This window comes from Triticum dicoccoides, chromosome 6A, assembly GCF_002162155.2.
Source record: "Triticum dicoccoides isolate Atlit2015 ecotype Zavitan chromosome 6A, WEW_v2.0, whole genome shotgun sequence".
Taxonomy (NCBI): domain Eukaryota; kingdom Viridiplantae; phylum Streptophyta; class Magnoliopsida; order Poales; family Poaceae; genus Triticum; species Triticum dicoccoides.
Genome location: NC_041390.1, coordinates 454,700,219 through 454,722,849, shown reverse-complemented (window position 1 = coordinate 454,722,849; position 22,631 = coordinate 454,700,219). Strand labels below are relative to the sequence as shown.

The 22,631-nt window shown below is 42.7% G+C and overlaps 3 protein-coding genes across 7 annotated transcripts; 2 read left to right on the top strand and 1 right to left on the bottom strand.

Moving 5' to 3' along the window:
• The first annotated feature begins 8,114 nt into the window (after positions 1–8,114).
• LOC119317233 lies at positions 8,115–13,688 on the top strand. The gene is made up of 10 exons (XM_037591661.1): positions 8,115–8,423; positions 10,002–10,236; positions 10,416–10,502; positions 10,594–10,763; positions 11,116–11,258; positions 11,345–11,522; positions 11,632–12,229; positions 12,344–12,456; positions 12,540–12,783; positions 13,093–13,688. The coding sequence occupies exons 1-10, from the start codon at positions 8,218–8,220 to the stop codon at positions 13,318–13,320; spliced, it is 2,202 nt and encodes a 733-aa protein (XP_037447558.1). The 5' UTR covers positions 8,115–8,217; the 3' UTR covers positions 13,321–13,688.
• Positions 13,689–13,864: 176 nt separating this feature from the next.
• Positions 13,865–17,030, top strand: LOC119317235 (alcohol dehydrogenase-like 6). 3 transcript variants are annotated; one of them, XM_037591667.1, is made up of 10 exons: positions 13,898–14,136; positions 14,220–14,356; positions 14,444–14,490; positions 14,575–14,897; positions 15,031–15,113; positions 15,203–15,278; positions 15,363–15,424; positions 15,910–16,005; positions 16,107–16,268; positions 16,589–17,030. In XM_037591667.1, the coding sequence occupies exons 1-10, from the start codon at positions 14,085–14,087 to the stop codon at positions 16,703–16,705; spliced, it is 1,155 nt and encodes a 384-aa protein (XP_037447564.1). In that variant the 5' UTR covers positions 13,898–14,084; the 3' UTR covers positions 16,706–17,030. The 3 variants fall into 3 exon arrangements, with proteins under 3 accessions (XP_037447563.1, XP_037447564.1, XP_037447565.1); XM_037591666.1 differs by having other exon boundaries at positions 13,865–14,136; positions 14,444–14,897; XM_037591668.1 differs by lacking the exon at positions 13,898–14,136 and having other exon boundaries at positions 14,341–14,356; positions 14,568–14,897.
• Positions 17,031–17,496: 466 nt separating this feature from the next.
• On the bottom strand, positions 17,497–21,718 carry LOC119317234. Of its 3 annotated transcripts, XM_037591663.1 has the most exons (13): positions 21,509–21,718; positions 21,104–21,202; positions 20,587–20,853; positions 20,415–20,489; positions 20,273–20,331; positions 20,049–20,184; positions 19,837–19,933; positions 19,683–19,749; positions 19,386–19,484; positions 19,141–19,230; positions 18,582–18,736; positions 18,035–18,136; positions 17,497–17,951 (listed from the first exon to the last, which is right to left on the bottom strand). In XM_037591663.1, exons 3-13 carry the CDS (start codon positions 20,837–20,839, stop codon positions 17,819–17,821), a joined length of 1,266 nt encoding a protein of 421 aa, XP_037447560.1. In that variant the 5' UTR covers positions 20,840–20,853; positions 21,104–21,202; positions 21,509–21,718; the 3' UTR covers positions 17,497–17,818. The 3 variants fall into 3 exon arrangements, with proteins under 3 accessions (XP_037447560.1, XP_037447559.1, XP_037447562.1); XM_037591662.1 differs by lacking the exon at positions 21,509–21,718 and having other exon boundaries at positions 21,104–21,421; XM_037591665.1 differs by lacking the exons at positions 21,104–21,202; positions 21,509–21,718 and adding an exon at positions 20,942–21,093.
• Positions 21,719–22,631: the final 913 nt, after the last annotated feature.

The window sequence follows — 22,631 nt, the reverse complement described above, 5'->3', positions numbered from 1 at the left end:
AATTTTTCCTCGACGAAATACCTCATATAGCAGAAGATGGGCATCGGAGGGCCAACAGGGGGCCCACGAGGCAGGGGGCTCGCCCAGGGGGTTAGGGCACGCCCCCCACCCTCGTGGCCAGGTGGGGCCCCCTCTGGTGAACTTCTTCCGCTCAATATTTTTTATATATTCTGAATATCACTTCCGTGGAGTTTCAGGACTTTTGGAGTTGCGCAGAATAGGTCTCTACTATTTGCTCCTTTTCCAGCCCAGAATTCCAGCTGCCGGCATTCTCCCTCCTTATGTAAAACCTTGTAAAATAAGAGAGAATAGCCATAAGTATTGTGACACAATGTGTAGTAACAGCCCATAATGCAATAAATATCAATATAAAAGCATGATGCAAAATGGACGTATCAGTATGCACCGTTGCCAAAGTTTGTCGTGCCCAGACACCACGTGATGATCAGGTGTGATAAGCTCTACGCCCATCTACAACGGGTGCAAGCCAGTTTTGCACACGCAGAATACTCAGGTTAAACTTGACGAGCCTAGCATATGCAGATATGGCCTCGGAACACTGAGACCGTAAGGTCGAGCATGAATCATATAGTAGATATGATCAACATAATGATGTTCACCATTGAAAGCTACTCCATTTCATGTGATGATCGGTTATGGTTTAGTTGATATGGATCACGTTATCACTTAGAGGATTAGAAGGATGTCTATCTAAGTGGGAGTTCTTAAGTAATATGATTAATTGAACTTAAATTTATCATGAACTTAGTACCTGATAGTATCTTGCTTGTCTATATTGATTCGATAGATGGCCCGTGCTGTTGTTCCGTTGAATTTTAATGCGTTCCTTGAGGAAGCAAAGTTGAAAGATGATGGTAGCAATTACACGGACTGGGTCCGTAGCTTGAGGATTATCCTCATTGCTGCACAGAAGAATTACGTCCTGGAAGCACCGCTAGGTGCGAAACCTGCTACAGGAGCAACACCAGATGTTATGAACGTCTGGCAGAGCAAAGCTGATGACTACTCGATAGTTCAGTGTGCCATGCTTTACGGCTTAGAACCGGGACTTCAACGATGTTTTGAACGTCATGGAGCATATGAGATGTTCCAGGAGTTGAAGTTAATATTTCAAGCAAATTCCCGGATTGAGAGATATGAAGTCTCCAATAAGTTTTACAGTTGTAAGATGGAGGAGAATAGTTCTGTCAGTGAGCATATACTCAAAATGTCTGGGTATAATAATCACTTGATTCAACTGGGAGTTAATCTTCCGGATGATAGCGTCATTGACAGAATTCTTCAATCACTACCACCAAGCTACAAGAGCTTTGTGATGAACTATAACATGAAAGGGATGGATAAGACAATTCCCGAGCTCTTCGCAATGCTAAAAGCTACGGAGGTAGAAATCAAGAAGGAGCATCAAGTGTTGATGGTTAATAAGACCACCAGTTTCAAGAAAAAGGGCAAAGGTAAGAAGAAGGGGAAATTCAAGAAGAACAACAAGCAAGTTGCTGCTCAAGAGAAGAAACCCAAGTCTGTATCTAAGCCTGGGACTGAGTGCTTCTACTGCAAGAAGACTAGTCACTGGAAGCGGAACTGCCCCAAGTATTTGGCAGATAAGAAGGATGGCAAGGTGAACAAAGGTCTATGTGATATACATGTTATTGATGTGTACCTTACCAGAGCTCGTAGTAACACGTGGGTATTTGATACTGGTTCTGTTGCTAATATTTGCAACTCAAAATAGGGACTACGGATTAAGCGAACACTGGCCAAGGACGAGGTGACGATGCGTGTGGGAAATGGTTCCAAAGTCGATGTGATCGTCGTCGGCACGCTACCTCTACATCTACCTTCGGGATTAGTATTAGACCTAAATAATTGTTATTTGGTGCCAGCGTTGAGCATGAACATTATATCTGGATCTTGTTTGATGCGAGATGGTTATTCATTTAAATCAGAGAATAATGGTTGTTCTATTTATATGAGTAATATATTTTATGGTCATGCACCCTTAAAGAGTGGTCTTTTTTTGATGAATCTCGATAGTAGTAATACACATATTCATAATTTTGAAGCCAAAAAATGCAGAGTTGATAATGATAGTGCAACTTATTTGTGGCACCGCCGTTTGGGTCATATTGGTGTAAATTGCATGAAGAAACTCCATACTGATGGACTTTTGGAATCACTTGATTATGAATCACTTGGTACTTGCGAACCATGCCTCATGGGCAAGATGACTAAAACGTCATTCTCCGGAACTATGGAGCGAGCAACAGATTTGTTGGAAATCATACATACAGATGTATGTGGTCCGATGAATGTTGAGGCTAGCGGCGGATATCGTTATTTTCTCACCTTCACAGATGATTTAAGCAGATATGGGTATATCTACTTAATGAAACATAAGTCTGAAACATTTGAAAAGTTCAAAGAATTTCAGAGTGAAGTTGAAAATCATCGTAACAAGAAAATAAAGTTTCTACAATCTGATCGTGGAGGAGAATATTTGAGTTACGAGTTTGGTCTACATTTGAAACAATGCGGAATAGTTTCGCAACTCACGCCACCCGGAACACCACAGCATAATGGTGTGTCCGAACGTCACAATCATACTTTACTAGATATGGTGCGATCTATGATGTCTCTTACCGATTTACCGCTATCGTTTTGGGGTTATACTTTAGAGACGGCCGCATTCACATTAAATAGGACACCATCAAAATCCGTTGAGACGACCCCTTATGAACTGTGGTTTGGCAAGAAACCAAAGTTGTCATTTCTTAAAGTTTGGGGTTGCGATACTTATGTGAAAAAGCTTCAACCTGATAAGCTCGAACCCAAATCGGAGAAATGTGTCTTCATAGGATACCCAAAGGAGACTGTTGGGTACACCTTCTATCATAGATCCGAAGGCAAGACATTCGTTGCTAAGAATGGATCATTTCTAGAGAAGGAGTTTCTCTCGAAAGAAGTGAGTGGGAGGAAAGTAGAACTTGATGAGGTAACTGTACCTGCTCCCTTATTGGAAAGTAGTTCATCACAGAAACCGATTCCTGTGACGTCTATACCAATTAGTGAGGAAGTTAATGATGATGATCATGAAACTTCAGATCAAGTTGTTACTGAACCTCGTAGGTTAACCAGAGTAAGATCCGCACCAGAGTGGTACGGTAATCCTGTTCTGGAGGTCATGTTACTAGACCATGAGGAACCTACGAACTATGAGGAAGCGATGATGAGCCCAGATTCCGCAAAATGGCTTGAGGCCATGAAATCTGAGATGGGATCCATGTATGAGAACAAAGTGTGGACTTTGGTTGACTTGCTCGATGATCGACAAGCCATCGAGAATAAATGGATCTTCAAGAAGAAGACATACGCTGATGGTAATGTTACTGTCTACAAAGCTCGACTTGTTGCGAAAGGTTTTTGACAAGTTCAAGGAGTTGACTACAATGAGACCTTCTCACCCGTAGCGATGCTTAAGTCCGTCTGAATCATGTTAGCTATTGCCGCATTTTATGATTATGAAATTTGGCAAATGGATGTAAAGACTGCATTCCTGAATGTATTTCTGTAAGAAGAGTTGTATATGATGCAACCTGAAGGTTTTATCGATCCAAAGGGTGCTAACAAAGTTTGCAAGCTCCAGCGATCCATTTATGGACTGGTGCAAGCCTCCCAGAGTTGGAATAAACGTTTTGAAAGTGTGATCAAAGCATATGGTTTTATACAGACTTTTGGAGAAGCCTGTATTTACAAGAAAGTGAGTGGGAGCTTTGTAGCATTTCTAATATTATATGTGGATGACATATTGTTGATTGGAAATGATATAGAATTTTTGTATAGCATAAAATGATATTTGAATAAGAGTTTTTCAATGAAAGACCTCGGTGAAGCTGCTTACATATTGGGCATCAAGATCTATAGAGATAGATCAAGACGCTTAATTGGACTTTCACAAAGCACATACCTTGACAAAGTTTTGAAGAAGTTCAAAATGGATCAGGCAAAGAAAGGGTTCTTGCCTATGTTACAAGGTGTGAAGTTGAGTAAGACTCAATGCTCGACCACTGCAGAAGATAGATAAAATGAAAGATGTTCCCTATGCTTCAGCCATAGGCTCTATCATGTATGCAATGCTGTGTACCAGACCTGATGTGTGCCTTGCTATAAGTCTAGCAGGGAGGTACCAAAGTAATCCAGGAGTGGATCACTGGACAGCGGTCAAGAACATCCTGAAATACCTAAAAAGGACTAAGGATATGTTTCTCGTTTATGGAGGTGACAAAGAGCTCATTGTAAAAGGTTACGTTGATGCAAGCTTTGACACTGATCCGGATGATTCTAAATCGCAAACCGGATACGTGTTTACATTGAACGGTGGAGCTGTCAGTTGGTGAAGTTCTAAACAAAGCGTCATGGCGGGATCTACGTGTGAAGCGGAGTACATAGCTGCTTCGGAAGCAGCAAATGAAGGAGTCTGGATGAAGGAGTTCATATCCGATCTAGGTGTCATACCTAGTGCATCGGGTCTAATGAAAATCTTTTGTGACAATATTGGTGCAATTGCCTTGGCGAAGGAATCCAGATTTCACAAGAGAACCAAGCACATCAAGAGACGCTTCAATTCCATCCGGGATCTAGTCCATGTGGGAGACATAGAAATTTTCAAGATACATACGGATCTGAATGTTGCAGACCCGTTGACTAAGCCTCTTCCACGAGCAAAACATGATCAGCACCAAGACTCCATGGGTGTTAGAATCATTACTGTGTAATCTAGATTATTGACTCTAGTGCAAGTGGGAGACTGGAGGAAATATGCCCTAGAGGCAATAATAAAGTTATTATTTATTTCCTTATATCATGATAAATGTTTATTATTCATGCTAGAATTGTATTAACCGGAAACATAATACTTGTGTGAATACATAGACAAACAGAGTGTCACTAGTATGCCTCTACTTGACTAGCTCGTTGATCAAAGATGGTTATGTTTCCTAGCCATTGACATGAGTTGTCATTTTATTAACGGGATCACATCATTAGGAGAATGATGTGATTGACTTGACCCATTCCGTTAGCTTAGCACTCGATCGTTTAGTATATTGCCATTGCTTTCTTCATGACTTATACATGTTCCTATGACTATGAGATTATGCAACTCCCGTTTACCAGAGGAACACTTTGTGTGCTACCAAACGTCACAACGTAACTGGGTGATTATAAAGGTGCTCTACAGGTGTCTCCGAAGGTACTTGTTGGGTTGGCGTATTTCAAGATTAGGATTTGTCACTCCGATCGTCAGAGAGGTATCTCTGGGCCCACTCGGTAATGCACATCACTTAAGCCTTGCAAGCATTGCAACTAATGAGTTAGTTGCGGGATGATGTATTACAGAACGAGTAAAGAGACTTGCCGATAACGAGATTGAACTAGGTATTGAGATACCGACGATCAGATCTCGGGCAAGTAACATACCGATGACAAAGGGAACAACGTATGTTGTTATGCGGTCTGACCGATAAAGATCTTTGTAGAATATGTGGGAGCCAATATGAGCATCCATGTTCCGCTATTGGTTATTGACCGGAGACGTGTCTCGGTCATGTCTACATAGTTCTCGAACCCGTAGGGTCCGCACGCTTAAAGTTTCGATGACGGTTATATTATGAGTTTATGAGTTTTGATGTACCGAAGGTTGTTCGGAATCCTGGATGTGATCACAGACATGACGAGGAGTCTCGAAATGGCTGAGACATGAAGATTGATATATTGGAAGCCTATATTTGGATGTCGGAAGTGTTCAAGGTGAAATCGGGATTTTACCGAAGTACCGAGGGGTTACCGGAACCCCCGGGGGCTTATTGGGCCATAGTGGGCCTTATTGGAGAAGAGGAGAGGCAGCTAGGGAAGGGCCGCACGCCCCTCCCCCTCTAGTCCGAATAGGACAAGGAGAGGGGGGCGGCGCCCCCCTTTCCTTCCTCTCTCCCTCCTCTTTCCCTCCTTCTCCTAATCCAACAAGGAAGGGAGGGAGTCCTACTCCCGGTGGGAGTAGGACTCCTCCTGGCGCGCCTCCTCCTTGCCGGCAGCACCTCCCCCCTTGCTCCTTTATATACGGGGGCAGGGGGCACCCTAGAGACACAACAATTGATTTGATCTTTTAGCCGTGTGCGGTGCCCCCCTCCACCATAGTCCACCTCGATAATACTGTAGCGGTGCTTAGGCGAAGCCCTGCGTTGGTAAAACATCATTATCGTCACCACGCCGTCGTGCTGACGAAACTCTCCCTCAACACTCGGCTGGATCGGAGTTCGAGGGACGTCATCAGGCTGAACGTGTGCTGAACTCGGAGGTGCCGTACGTTCGGTACTTGATCGGTCGGATCGTGAAGACGTACGACTACATCAACCGCGTTGTGCTAACGCTTTCGCTTTTGGTCTACGAGGGTACGTAGACAACACTCTCCCCTCTCGTTGCTATGCATCACCATGATCTTGCGTGTGTGTAGAATTTTTTTTGAAATTACTACGTTACCCAACACTCGCTGTTGTGCTTCATACTTCTCATCTTTCTTTACAAGCATGGAGATTGTATAGTTTCCACTCTGCAAATCCTTCATAAAGTTTGCATATGCATCTGGTCGCTTTAAGGAGTTTGATAACATCTTAGAACGACCCTCTTCAAATAGCGGTGCAAGAAACGACCTCATGGCGTGGCAAAAGGTGCGGCAGCCTAGGGCCCATGTCAAACAGGGCCCAATAATCTACATACCTAAATACATTATAAAGAATTTAAGCATTTGCCTCCCCTCGGTGCACTTCACCATGTTGCATTTATTCAATAGTTATTTATGGTTGAGTAGATGTATTTTATAATTATTTTTTGCATCATATAATCACATATAAATGATGTATTAAGACTTAATTTTCTAATTTAATTACAATTTTGATGTTTATGACTCTATAATATAATAATTTTCATGATCCGCGACATATAACTGTGAAAGTATTTTTCCACTCTATTATATTTGTTAGGTCCGGTGTACCTCATTCGCACTAGGGCCTTCATAATGGTTGGGCCGGTCCTGGGCCAAGGGAGAAGGAGGCTAGGGGCGGGAGGTAGGGGTGGGGCTTGGCGAGGGAGGAAGAGGGTAATAGGGTGTAGACGAGATCGGACAGCGAGCGGAGGGAGGCAAAGGCTGGCGGTGGGGTCGTGGCTATGGATGGGAGCACGATTCAGTATTGCAACCTACCCATCTCTACCGTACTATCCTTCGTTCCAGATCCACCAAACAACACTGGCAAGATTAAAAAAAAAGTTCAGGCTTGGAATGAACGACGTCCCAAGTTAACAAAACGGTTCTCCCTGCCAACGAAATTTCAATTCATGTAAGAAAACGAAATTTCAACTAATCAATTTAGGAATGAATGACAACAACATATAAGAATGTCTAGATTGAGATACATTTGCTCCTTCTACTGTTGACTAGTAATCGTGTACGTGTAAAACTGTAAATGCACGTATTGACTAATGGAAAAAAGTGATGCATATAGTATTAAATTTTATCAAGTTTTTCAAGCTATATAATAAGTTCACATAATTTTCTACTGAGATAACGTTGAATGTACAATGCAATAAAGCTTTCAGCTTTTGTTCAATATTTCTTAGCCTTGAAGGTTTTATCTCGTTATCGTCTTACATTATAGGATGGAGGAAGTAGTAGACAAACCATTGGGCTGTCATATGAAATTCGGTAACTAAAAAGAATATATATGTACATAGTAGAAACAATGTATGTGTCCCAGAGAATAAAAATGAAGTGTCTAGCCATTTATCACCCAGTCAGCAAGGTCTTCCACTCATGTAAAAAAAGAAAAAAGAAAACACAGCCTTCCACTGTGCTGGCGGCTGGCGCGACCGTGGACTACCTTGCCAACTCAGCCGGCCCCGTCAGCGCCGTCATCCTACCTGGCCGCATTCCGCGCGCGCTCACACAGCTGGCGCCACAGTTGGCCGGTAAGATACACCGCGGTGGAAACGCACGAGACGTGACGACACGGAGGCGAGGAAACGAAGACGGAAGGAACAGCAACCGGCAGCAGAGCCCCAAAGCAAGGGGAAGAAGGCTTCCAGTCCAATCAAGCCCCCGAAGGGTCAAGGATACAAGGAGTCGAGGCCTCGGAGGAGAGCGAGGTCGACATGGGGATCGTGGAGACGTGGGTGCGCGAGAAGCCCATCCGCACCTTCCTCGCCCGCCTCTCCCGCCAGTCGGCCGCCGCCTTCGTCGCCTCCACCACCTCCCGCTCCCCCGCGGCGGCCGATGGCGAGGGCGAGGGCGGCGGCGCCGACGGAGGCATCCCGCAGCTCTCGTCCGTCGCCAACTCGGTTGTCTCCCGCTGCTCACGGTACGCAGGGGCCTTCCCAACCTCAAGCTCGCTTTGGTAGTAGACTAGTAGTAGGGGTCGAGGGTTGAAGTTCGATTCAAGCCGTGTACTCTTTGCTCCTCTTCTCACTCACCCAACTGATGCTGATTGCTTGCCCCAAATTCGTTCGATCGGTTCATCTGAGGCGTGTGCTTAAATGCTCATCTGAAATCATCTTAGACTGTTCAGTACCTATGATATGATTGCTCGCTGACTGTTAATTTAATTTGCTTAATTCGATAGGAAGCGCATGCGTGCTTTTCTGTATTACTTATTTTCTCCACTTTTGTTAAACAAAAAACAGCAGCGCCCTTTCATTCTCACCGTCGGCAGTAGACAGTAGTTATTGTCCTCAGGGTGGATAGAGTACAGGAGTTGATGTATATAGAATACTCTCTTTTAGTTGGGCATGAATTTATAGTGCTTCAATGGATCTCCCTGTGAGTTTCAGGGATTCACATGGTTTTCGTGTATGACTGTTGACATTGACTTTCTTCATGCATAGGGCATAATATCTGTAATGTCGACTTCAGCATTTTGCTAGACTGCACATTCAATTGATATATTCTGCATCTGCAAGATTCACTGACTAAAAAGAACGGACCAATCAGCATAGTTACACCACCACCAGGTTAATCGTAATTTAACTTCCATCTGAAATTAGCTCATATAGAGAGGAAATGCGACTGCTAATTTTCTCTGCATAAACTGTTACATTCTGGAAGTAGAGACTATAGTAATAGCCTGTGTTCAAAATATCGTCCAATAAATCAGTTAACTGGCCAATTAATGCCCTACTCGCCAGCTGGCCGAGCAATTACTAGTTAACGTTTTCCTGAACGTTGGTAATAGCTAGTTATTTTTGGACATTTGTATGACACACTTCAATATTTCGCTAATGCCCACATGTCATTACTCATATAAAAAAAGAGCAATTGGTGGTAATGGCCCGTTTGCTTCTACCTGTACTAACCATGAAAATTGAATTATGGGGCTGCTGGTTTTCTCTGAATGAATTCTTACATTAAAGGTAATAATTGATTGTGCCATACGCTTTGCTACCAATGTTTGAGACAGATGGGATTGCCAGATTGCTCATCACCCAACTTAAATATGTTTTGCAAAGACACCCTGATCTATCACGAATTTGTGGATATGCCTAGCAACACCTCAATCCCATAAAGTAATTAGTCTAACATGTAGTAAAAAGTTGTGGCCCATAGCAACGCACCAGGTTTCTTGCTAGTAATTGCTAGATATCCAGTGGTTCTTACTGTATCTGGTCTTGTTGTGAGAGAGAAAGTAAAGCAGTATAAGTTAGCCACAGTCGAATCAGCTAAATCCGACACACCATTTTGATCAAGTCAAGTTCTATACTTTGAAGAACTTCGTAATTAGCCTTAAAAACATGATATCACCCTATTCGCTCCTAAAATTTCCACTATCATACCCTTCCATTCATATCGGTGCTGTGATGTCTGACAAGCTTCTACTAAAGTTCCTCTCAAAATGATTAGTTCTAAAGTCAAGTGCTTAGTTTCCTCAGTTTTACAATTTCAGGATTCTTGCTGTTGCAACTGAGAACTTGCAGCAAAGTTATGAGGCTGATTTCCCAGATAATTGTAAGGAACCCAATACATATGCCAGAGAACTATTAGAGTACTGCTGCCACAAAGCTCTCCATGAAGTAACTACACGTCCAGACTATTTGGCTGATATGAATCTTCGTCGTTTAATGTTTGATATGATGCTTGCTTGGGAAAACCCAGGTTCTGAGGAAGGATTGCTAAAAAATGTGAGAAATCTTCATTGCTGCAGTTGGTCACCATATACCATTCGTCTTCCCTTTTTTCCTTTATCAAATAGTCGTGTTTGAAGCATAAATAAATAAATGACACCTGTATTTTCTGAAGAGAAATTTACAATTCTAACTTTATGATATCCATCATTCTTTCTATTTATTGTGATTGTCAGAATTCTACCTTGTGTAATCCCGTGGAGATTGAAGATGAAGATGAGGGATCAATTTTCTATACGAATTCCACAAGTTTAGCTGTTCAAGTTAGTTCTGTTTACAAAACATCGATTTTTTTGTTACGACCACATTTCTTCATGTGTCTGCACATGATGATTTTGTGCTGTTCATTTGTAGGTTAACGACATGAAGACAGTTGGCTTAAGTGCTTTTACACGAATAGCGCCTTCATGCCCAATAATAGCTGACTTGGTTACTGTCCACAATCTATTTGATGCACTTACGTGTTCATCTGGTGGCCGTTTACATTATTTCGTATATGACAAGTATCTCAAAAGTTTAGACCGGTAAGAAATACAGTTGATGGATGATCAAGCTCTCATTATTTATTTTCCCCACCCTTTGTTAATGTCTAAGGAATCAATGTATGAATATCCTTTGATCACTGTTAGTGCTTCAAATTAAAATAGACCAAGTTCGTATTCTCTACAACTGTAGTTGCATCATTAGGTGTTTTTATTGTGGAATTGATACTGTATTGGTAGTGCTTTCTATTGCCCCAGGTCTTTTTTCAGGGATATTGAACCCTAGATTTAGAAACTTTCCCAAACAAACCTTTTGACCAGGAAAAGGTTATGCTATGAATCTATGGTTGATTCAGTAAAGAACATTAAGAGAAATATCCATGTTATTGTGTAGGGTATTCAGATCTATCAAAGGAGTTATGCAGTCATCACTTGCTTCAAGTTTTAATCTTGATGCTGGGGAATGTATCTTAGCTATTGATGGTGACAAGCCTATTCATCCTGTATTGCAGCATATTGGGATATCAGCTTGGCCAGGTGAACTGACTGACTGGCATTTGATTTTCATTTTGCAGGCATGCTTCATTTAGGGAATCCACTAATCATCTCTTTATTTTTGGCAGGAACATTGATCCTTACAACACATGCTCTTTATTTTCAAAGTATCAGAGTTGGTTATGGTGATAAGATTGTTAAATATGATTTAGCAACAGATTCAAATCAAGTGATCAAGCGAGATTTTACTGGACCATTGGGTGTTCGTCTGTTTGATAAAGCTGTGATGTACAAATCAAGCACTTTGTAAGTATTGAAATGGGAAGAGTTCTCTAGTACTTATGTTACTGAGCACTGTAGCCTGTAGGTGTACTTTCATAGGTTTCCTTCAAAACTAACAGCACCATATTTGCAGAACAGAACCAATTTATTTCGACTTTCCTGAGTTAGGGAGCCCCTCACGAAGAAACTATTGGTTAGCAATCACTCATGAAGTAATGCAGGTGAATAGATTTATCAGAAAATTCAACCTTGAAGATATTCAGAGAGCAGAAGCACTCTCAAAGGCTATCCTGGGCATCTTGAGATACTCTGCTGTGAAAGAAGCTTTTCATATTGCTCCATCTCACTTTAAGACAACACTCACTTTTAGCTTAGCTGAAAAGCTCCCAAAAGGAGATATGGTATTAGAGGCCCTATACAACAACTACTTCCAACTGTTGGACACTTCGTTGAGCCATTTGGCAACTGAGCCATCAGTTGACAAAGCACCGCAGACTCATTCTGTACCATTTTCATTATATGCTCTCTCTAGAATGGGATTTAACTTGCTGAAGAGAAAAAATGAAACTGAAAAGGAGATAAGCTTTTGTGCTGTTTGTGTTGGTGTGACAAAATCTCTGGAGGCTGCTTTGCAAGAGTCATTTCTTTATTCTGAAAGAATAGAGGCAGCACGTGCTACGGTTGATCAAGTGAAGGTGGAAGGTCTTGATGCAAATGTAGCCCTCATGCAGGTGTGCTGATAAGATCAACTTAAATTGTTCTTTTCCAATGGTCACACCCAAGTGGTGTATTGTACAAGTACATTATTGCCATTTGATTTCTGATGGTTGGCCCTTATTTTGCAGGAGATACTTTTTTCGTTCATTCATGCAGGCAAACTTATTTACTCTTTAACCAAGTGGGAAGATCCTCTAAAATCATTTTTGTTCTTAGCTTTTATCCTCTATGTTATCCAAAGGTAATTTCGTTGTGGTTGCTGGATCTTATCAAGTATGCTTACGTATATCGCTTTGCTTAATATGTCTTTTCTTTGTTATGTAGCGGGCTTGTCAGTTACACTGTGCCCTCTGTTTTCATAGTCTTTGCTGTCGTTATGCTTTGGCATAAGTACAGTGAAGAAGGAAAACTGTTGGAAGTGCTTGAAGTAAGACCTCCTCCAACTAAAAATCCTGTCGAGCAAATCTTGATCTTGCAGGAAGCTATATCCAAGTTGGAAGATACCCTACAGGCTGTAAATATTCTTCTTCTCAAGTTCAGAGCTCTCTTGTTTGCAGCTGTTCCAAAGGTTTGTCCTTGCTGTTGCTTTTGAATATAAGTCTTGTTTATTGAGGGATATGTCTAGAAAACTCGCAGTGCATCGATAATCTCTTGATGTGCTTACCGCTTTGATGTATTTTGTTTTACAATTTGACACAACTTAGTGATAACATTTATTTGACTCATCAGATATGAGCCATTTCTAGCCCAATATTTGTCTATACATGTGTGATAGTTTACATCCAGCATTGCACGTCATTCCAAAATAAGTTATCTTTGTACCTATACAAAGAGGTCGATCTGCCAAAATGCTAATCTCCATATTTTCCCTATGCAGGCAACTGAAATAGTCGCAGTGGCACTTCTTGTTGCAGCTGCGGTTGTTGTGTTGATGCCTCCTAAGCATCTGCTCCTGATGGCAGTCCTGGAGGTTTACACGAGGGAGATGCCACTAAGGAAGCAACACACAGAGAAGTTCCGAAGACGAATTAAAGAGTGGTGGGCCCGTATTCCAGCTGCTCCTGTACAGATGATCAGACCTAACGAAGACAAGAAGAAGATGTGACTATGAGCTCTGTGTCCATTGCAACTAGGAGCTCACAATTTTCCCCAATCTCCTAGCCAGCTAACATGTACAGATTATCACCCTTGATTACCCTGAGAATCGTTTCTACTCCCTCCGTCCTAGTGTCAAAAAACATCTTACATTATACTCCCTCCGTCCCAAAATAAATGTCTCAAGCTTAGTATAATTTTATACTAAAGTTAGTATAAAGTTGAGACACTTATTTTGAAACGGAGGGAGTACATTTGTAGTGCTAAATGCTAATGATGTCTCCTGATTAACAATGTAATCATTGTACATCTGTCATTGTTATGGATGCATAAAAAGCTACAAATATGTCTATACAACAGTTGCGTTGAATTATTGGACAGTCGCGTTGTTTGTTTCTTCCCTCTTTTGTTGTTCCTGACGTGTCTATGAAGGCTGCATAGATCATGTTCTTTTGCGGCTATGCAAGATTGGTCACATAGAAAGGGAGAATTGCTGCCATCGAATTGGCAATCTTCAGGTGCAGGCACTGTTCAAGTGGACTGGACAAGTTCTGAGCCGTTGCTGGTGCGCGCTCTTTCCTGACAGCAATATGATGTTCAAGTTTCTTGTTACAGTGTTGCGGTAGCAGCATTGAGCAACGGTGGTAGGTAGGCGGCAGCGGCACTCCTACCTAACCCTCCCCCCTTCTAAAGCGGAACCAAGGAGCGACGATTGTTTGACTTCTCCCCACCAGAATCTGCACAGGCAGCAAACCAGTAGGCAACTCTCCAGCAATGGCTGCCGCTGCATCGTCGCCCTCCCCTCCGGCGGTCATCACCTGCCGAGGTGACCACTCCGTCCCGCCCGAGCTTCTGGTTTCGTCGCGTGAATGCGTGCTCCTGACCCGGTGAGTGTTTGATTGCGTGCAGCGGCGGTGGCATGGGGGCCGGGGCAGGCGCTGGTGATGGAGGACGTGGAGGTCGCCCCGCCGGGGCCACTGGAGATCCGCGTCAAGGTCGTCTCCACCTCCATCTGCCGCAGCGACGTCACCCAGTGGCAGTCCACGGTACGCACCGGCACCACCAACAGCTTCTTCCCCCCGAGCATTTGCATCCCATTCCGAGTCTACTCTCAACTTTGATCCGAATCGCAGGCGCAGCCCGATCTGTTCCCCAGAATTTTCGGGCACGAAGCATCCGGGTCCGTATCACAATCTCTCTCTCCTTTTGCTTTCACCGCTCACACAATTCACAATGCTGACAGCCTAACACCTGAAGTCCGCAGGGTGGTCGAGAGCGTCGGGGAAGGAGTGACCGAGTTCCAAGTGGGAGACCACGCGCTCACCGTCTTCATCGGGGAGTGCATGAGCTGCAAGCACTGCGTGTCGGGGAAAAGCAACATGTGCCAGACGCTCGGTCTGGAGAGGAAGGGCGTCATGCACAGCGACCAGACCACCCGCTTCTCCATCGGCGGGAAGCCCGTGTACCATTACTGCGCCGTGTCGAGCTTCAGCGAGTACGCGGTTGTCCACTCGGGCTGCGCGGTCAAGGTCAGCCCCACCATGCCCATGGACAGGATATGCCTGCTCAGCTGCGGCGCGTCCGCAGGTACACCCTTCACTTTGCCCCATGCTCCTCTGAAGCTTGCAAAGAATTGTTTTGGTGTCCAAATTATTCATTCATCTTGTTTTGAAGGTGTCTGATCATCCACTGTTCATTGCCCTGTTAATCTCTTCTTTAGGCCTTGGTGCGGCTTGGAATGTTGCTGATGTATCCAAGGGGTCAAGTGTAGTTATATTTGGTCTGGGAACTGTAGGACTTTCGGTGAGTATCTACATAAGCTGCTATTGTATGTAAGTTAAGAAAACACATATCAAGAAATGCAGTTCTGAGGCCCATATCTGCTGATTTAGGTAGCTCAAGGTGCTAAGCTACGGGGAGCTTCCAAGATTATTGGAGTAGATACCAATCCTGCTAAGCAAGAAAAGGGTATTTTTGCAGTGCAAAATAATAACTGTATACTTCTATGGCAATATTTTTTCTGCAAACTTACTTGGTGTGTCTGTGTCACAGGGAAGGCTTTTGGTGTTACAGATTTTATTAATCCTGCCGAATTGAATGAACCTGTTCAGCAGGTACTTTTCCTGAAGCTTTTGGTTTGCTTCGTTATCTGATGATTGTGGAACCCGGCTCCCTCGGTTAGGGGAGGAATATGGAAAAAATTAAATTAGATCAAATTGGCTGATAAACTTGAACCACTGATCTATTACAGTTTATATGATTATCTTAACTGCATCTTTGGTGTACAAATGGCATTCTGTTTACACAAAGAAACTGATGCGCTCAATCATGGACTGGACTAACCATTAAATTTTGACAAAATCATAAGATAAAGCAAGAACACAAAAGTTATTTGCCTAGGCAGTACTTGTCCAACAAGATTATGCACAGTAAGCAAGCTTTGGGTTACACGCTTTGCCAATGTGCTCTTATAACAACTCCATTCATAAGAGAGAGATGTCAAAAACTGATGTGGTGCTGGTTTTCACTTCATATGTTTTAACCGATTGATCCCAACCTGATAAACAACATAGGAATGACATTTTGTTCATCCTTTCAGGTAGTAAAACGGCTTACTGATGGAGGGGCTGATTACTCTTTTGAATGTGTGGGTGATACCGGAGTAGTCTCGACTGCATTGCAATCATGTTCTGATGTAATTTTCTGTTCGTCTTTTTCATTTCTAGTAACCGTGTGCCACAAAAGTTTACTATTATGTTCAGATGCATTTTCTCCTCTCATGTTTGGTCTTGTCAGGGATGGGGACTGACTGTAACTCTTGGTGTACCAAAAGCAAAACCAGAAGTTTCTGCTCATTATGGATTGCTTCTCTCTGGAAGAACACTGAAGGGGTCTTTGTTTGGAGGATGGAGACCCAAAACTGATATACCTTTGTTAGTGGAGAAGTACGCAAACAAGGTAATTTGGAAAATTGTTGCAGAACCAAATGTTTTGTAATGCTTTTCCCAACTTTCAGTTAACAATGCTAAATTAAGCAACTGAACTTTATTATTCGTCTTGGTGTAATTAGTTTGTCCCTCTTTAGTGTGGTGTGAGATTGTGGAGGCAAGTAGAAATGACACTAGTATAATGGACCAGACATTGCAGAATCAACGATTGCCACACAACAATAGATTCAATAAATGTGGCATGTGTAATATAGTTTTCAGCCGAGACAAATTATTTGGAACGCGTAGACCTCAAATATGCATTGACCATTCTGTCATGTAACTTCTCAGGAAATCCAAGTTGATGGCCTTGTCACACATGATATGCCATTCAGTGACATCAACAAAGCGCTTGAACTGATGCTACAAAACAGGTGTTTGCGATGCGTGATTCACATGCCAAAGTGACAGGATTGATTTATACATCAGTGCCATCATACCTGTACAATTTTAGTGGTTTTCTCATCAGTAATTTTTCACTTGATCTGCTCCTGGCTCGAGTTTTCATGACACCAACATATTGAAGCTCCAGTGTGATTCTCTATTGGTGTCTCACCTTAGAGTTATGGTGTTATAGTTGTTGAGGAGATTACAAATCATACTGATATTCCCTTGGAATTCCTCATATGTCCGACCTCAAGAATTATTCGTGTAATCTAACTTGTTAAAAATTGATCTGTTAGTGATTATAATGGTGTATGCATGTTCGGTGCATTGTGCAATATTGTTCTAATATTGAGCTTCTTGATTGGGATGAATTATGTAAAATTGAATGTTCTAAAAATGTAAACAAAATTATTTCTTCTTAATGGATGGGTTATACATCATATAGATTGAGGACCCATTGTATGTCCTTCGTGAAGAATTCTATTTTGGAAATAACGAAACATGTTATTTGCGTGCGCTTCAAGGTGTATCCTCGGCTAGTAACCACTCTTGGTATCTGTTAAAGTTCAATTGTGGAAGCACCATGTTTCAAAATATGTATTCCCATAATGTTGTTTTTATCCAACTATGCGTCATGTAATATGTACATTATGTACTACATAATGTTTCTCTTGAAGTTCTCTGCAAAAAAAATCTCTTGAAGTTAAACAAGTTGTGGGTCCCCTTTTGGCACTTTTTGGCACAAAAAAAAGGATCACAAAAGTTCACAGAATGGACTGAAATCCGTCCTGTGATTTTAGTGAGCAGCACCGGATGAGAGGATATACTGGATGCTTACTTTATACTTTTCTAGCAAAGTTGGTGGCTAGAAATCTGTCAACAAAAGCATTAATTCACAAGAAAAGATCCGTCTGTACAATGCTCTTCAGATCCTTGGACCTTGTTGGGTAATTCATTTTAACTGGTCGACATTAATAAAATTGTTTTTCTTTCTAACATTCGGCGTAATAGACTTCGTTTCTCACTATTGTCCTCTAAAGTGTTGCAGAATTTATGTTCTTTTTCAGCTGCGGAGGAGTGATCCCTTTTAGAAGAAGGCCTTCTTTCTTGCCTGAGCTTGGTAACGAAACTTCATTAGTGGTTAGCTTCCTTCTTCAACAGTGGGTCTAATTGGGGAAGCTCATATTCCTCAGGATTTAGGGCCAAAGGGAAATCTGGCAATGGAGGCGGCGGTGTGATGATCCGGCTGACTCCGGTATTTGATGTTCTGAATTTAGAAAATATTTATGATTAACATCTGTTCATTAAAGGTAAATAATTGTCACCCCTTCTAGAAAATATTAGTATTACCTTTCTTGGGTGTTAAGGTCCTGGTTATTCTGGAGCTTGCTTAATGTCTCTTGTGGGATCATGTCCAAGAGATGTTTGGTTGTTCCGAAAGGAGTTGAGATCCTGCAACATTACATGTTCAAAATTCAGTCTCCATTTTGATTGCTTCAAGCAAAACTCTGCAAGTTCAAATATTCAACTACTCCCTCCGTTTCTAAATATAAGCCTTTTTAGAGATTTCAATACGGACTACATACAGATGTCTATAGATGTATTTTAGAGTGTAGATTCACTCATTTTGCTCCGTATGTAGTCCGTATTGGAATCTATAAAAAGGCTTATATTTAGGAACGGAGGGAGTATTATACAATGCAGCAATAATGGCTGTGTGCATCTTGTGACACAGAGGCTACTATGCAACAATAGCTTTCAAATAGCAGGCTCCTCGGAATTATTTCCTCCTTGCGCCAACTTGTTCATACTAGGCCTAGAAATCGCCAAATGGCACAGTAGTAGATTTGGGACAGGTTAATCAAATCCTAAAGAAGACTAAAAATTGTCAACTGACCTTGATGTCGGAGGAGTCGAATGGAAGACCTCAGAGGCTCTTTTGCTCTCTTTCAGAAACTCCTCTGACGCTTGTAGGGATGATGTTGCCATCTCCTGTGATTTCTCGGTGTTTCCCTCATCAAGAATCAACCCATGGAAGTAGTATGCAGCAGCCTGACAAAAATATAAAGAGCAACAGTACCGATTTAAATGTCTCTAGTTAGCAAGGTAAAGAGACCTACATATTATATATCTTCGCCATGTCGAAGAGTCTGTGTGTGATCTGGTGAAGACTTCAATTTAAATGGGATATGTAAGGTTGCGTCTAGTGGCAGAGGCACAAAGAAATAGCTGGGTGGGCCAGGCTAAGGTGAGCACAAAATTGTTCCCTCACGCCCCAGTTCTGCACATGAGCTGGGCGGTCCACGGCCGAGTTTTGCCCTCACGTAGCTCCACCATTGGTCACAAGCAATATTTTTTTTTCAGTTCAAGACATGGAACACATTTGCAATTTGGAAATCAAAATAATTAACATGTTCTGGAATTATGAGAAAATAGTGGTAAGCTGGTATGCACACCTTTGCTTCAGCATACTTCCACTTTACAAATAGTGTGTGCTTTTTTGCCCATCCATCTGACAAAGGAAGCTCCGGTATGCTATCCTTAATCTGTAGAACAATAATTATAGATTCAAGTACAAAAGGATTACACAATAGCTGTTGAATGCAAAAACAAAATGATGAAGTATGATGGGAAAGAACAGACCCATATGCTCATAACTTCATAAGCCCTTTAAAATAGGTCTGAGAGAAAGAAGAAACACCTGCTGCCAATATTTGACCATCTCGCAAGCTAAACGTCGTTTGACTGCTAAAGTGGCCTTTGGATTATCAATTGCCAATCCAAGTTGCATATCAACTCCCTGTAGCATTTGAAGATGGTAAGTCACTCAAACATCCCAAGAACAAGAGTACAATAATAAACCCCTATATATCAGATCTACTTGCAACCAATGTGACAGAGTTGAGTAGTTCAGTTTTGGATGAGATTAAGAATCATTTACTTTTTGATTTGTCCTTACACTTTGCAAAACAAAAATCATCAAATTACTGAAGAGTACCTGGCCAAGTCCTTGCAAGCTAAGAGCTTTTAGATTTCCTTCAACTAGATCTACCGGGAGTGCCCTTCTGAAATTAGGACCAAAGAATTCAGTAGACGTCATCCTAAACTTGGGCTCTTTGAGCTTCATAAACTGATATAACCAAGAATTAAACCTTTTTTCGGGCGGTATCTGCGGAAGTACTTGATTAATTGCACAATCCAAGTACCCACCGGCTTTCAAGAAAACATCAACAGTGGCTCGCCTGCTCTCTGCCGGACACGTGTTTTTTTTGTGTTGTTAGCACTTAGCAGTGTACTAAATCATGAAAACTAACAATGTTCTTAATCCAATAAGAATCCAAGATGTTAGTACCGAATGACTAACCTTCAGACACCCTCGGCCCATGGCCGTCGCCGTATGACCTCGGAAGAAGCAGAGAGTTGGCCTGCAGGAAGCACACCATGGCCATAAGGTGCAGCACAGACAGCACCTCATACCAAGCATCCGCCATGGATGTCTCCTGCAACCAAACCATGAAGTAACTTTGAGCATCTTTTACCAAGGGATCATCTCTGAACATGGATGGACCCCATCCTTATTTTATTTACCTCAGCATCGTCCTCTTGGTTAGCCCAAACAAACTGCACTTTGTTTCTCAGACCACTGCCTGCAACATCACTCATGATGAATCAGTCAGAAAACACCATCATAAAAACAAAGCAAAAATACTGTATGACAGGATACACTCACTTTCTTTCACCAGTCCTAGCAGAACTGGTAGGTACTCTTCCAAAGCCCGGAGAAGATTAGCAGTGCCAGACCCTCCTGAAACCAAACAAAGGCTACAAATCAAAACAAAACCCCTCATATATATTTCACATATGTAGCAGGCTAGCAGCAAAGCAGGATCCCCTCTACACACCGTGCCGCGTCGTCCTTCGCCTCGGCTTGAGGGCCATGGCCGATTCCTGCATTGCCATTGCCACGACCGTTGCTCTTAGAGCCGACAGCCTCTCCACCGTGCTCTTGTCCAGGTGATCCGCGAGAGACTGCGAGAAGTCTACGGTTCTTGGTACCCTCAGCCCTGGGAGGAAGACGACCACCTCACCGACGCTTCTTGGCCTCCCCCGGCGCACAACACCGGGGTCCTTCCATTTCGACGCCCCACAGCCCATGGACGCTACCCTATCTGCGATAACGAATTTGGAGGAGAGCCGGTCAGCTGGTTGTGGAGACTGGAGACTAAAGATCAAGGAAAGAAGTTTATCCCAAGGAACCTGTGGAGTGAAACCAAAGCTCAGCAATCAATCAACTGTTGTAAGACACTGACGACCAGGACACGAAGTGGCCAGGAAGCAAGCATGGAGATCGAAGGGAAACACGCACCCTGATTCTGATTGATAGCACAAGAAGTGCAAAAGCGACGGAAAGATCCTCACCTTTGCTCCTTGCTTTACGGTGAGCCTTTTGGGCTTCGCTCAGCGGCCGCACTGATAATCTGAACCAGAACGTGCACCTTTAATTAGCCTCGCTTGTTCCTGCACTAATAATTTGAATCAGAAATGAGAGTGCAACTTGAGCGAATGGAAGGAGGGGAGTTGGCAGTTCCTTTGTGGGAAAGAGAGACAAAGCATATGACAGAAATGGTGTCAAGTTGGGGTTAGCTGAGCTGGAAATTAAGAAGTGGCATGTGCCTAGTACTCGAAAAGCAGTGCTAGTAGGTCTCATGGTGCACGGAGCTGACCACTTGATGTTTGTGCCCCGCTAGTTTCGTCTTGAAGCAATGGAAGGGTTTACTGAACTTGGGATGGAAATAAAAAGCCATGGAGCTGAAAATTGAGTACCTTAATCTTGTCGCATGTGCTGCTTCTTGTCTTGCAGCAAAGATACGTAGAGCTACGCTTCTAGAAAGAGCTAGCTCTCGTGTATTGGGATTTGATTTGATTTGATTTGGGGAAGTAGAACTGGAGGAGAACGAACGGAGGTCCTCCTGGTCTTGGAGTTGGAGGTGATGGGCTGAAGGAACAAGTCTAAAGTCTGGGGAGGGGAGGAGGGAAACGAGTTGTAAAATCTAGAATGGTGACGTGTATACTTAAAGGCAACGTGCTACGCGCTTGGTGATGTGTGGGGGCAACTGGCTAGGCACTGGCACGCCAGAATGAGTTGGCCGCCACCTCTTGCCTACTAGGCAGGAGTCGCTGATACATGTCGTCCAGTGTTTAGGAAGTGGCAGCCCACTAATATTCAGTTTTTTTTGTCGATGTTAAGGAAATGTTGGCAGTTTTTCTGAAAGAGACCTCTTTTTGAAAAGAGAACAAAAAAAAGGTGAAGCAGTGGTTACTTTATGATTTCTCCCATTTATTTTCCATGTTTACATCATATTTGTTGGCGTGTCTCTGTCTATCTGCTTCTTCTCCTAGTGGCTAGCTATTTTCTGTTGAGGAGTATTATTGCGGGCTGAGTGGGCTAGCTAGATTAAGCATTAGTGCCATGGTAACCAACAGATAATAGTACAAGGGTGAGGGCGGAGCAGGCACAGATCACGTTCTCTCGCCAAAGCGATCTTTATTTGACTCGGAGGAACAAGAAAGAAAGGAAGCCGAGCTTCCCGGGGGTCGTAAACCATCATGCACGATGGAAGCAGGTGATCCGGTTGGATTTTCTCTTTCTTTCTCTCGCTTTCATCGTATCTGCACTCTCAAGAAAATCTACCGGTTGGATTGTTATTAGATGAAAAAAAAAAAAGAGAGAAAAACAAGTTTCTTTAACCAGTTAATATGATCATTATTAGGTGGCTTAATGTCTAGAACTATTTGCAGACAAATCTTGAAAGTCAAGAAACGCTAAGGTGGGGCATAATAATGTTGGAACTGATAGCAAATGATGTTTTCATAGCAGTGCACGGCTGGAGGGTGTGGGAGGTAACTGAATCATGGCGCGAAGATATGTGGCTGGTGTCTCCTCGTT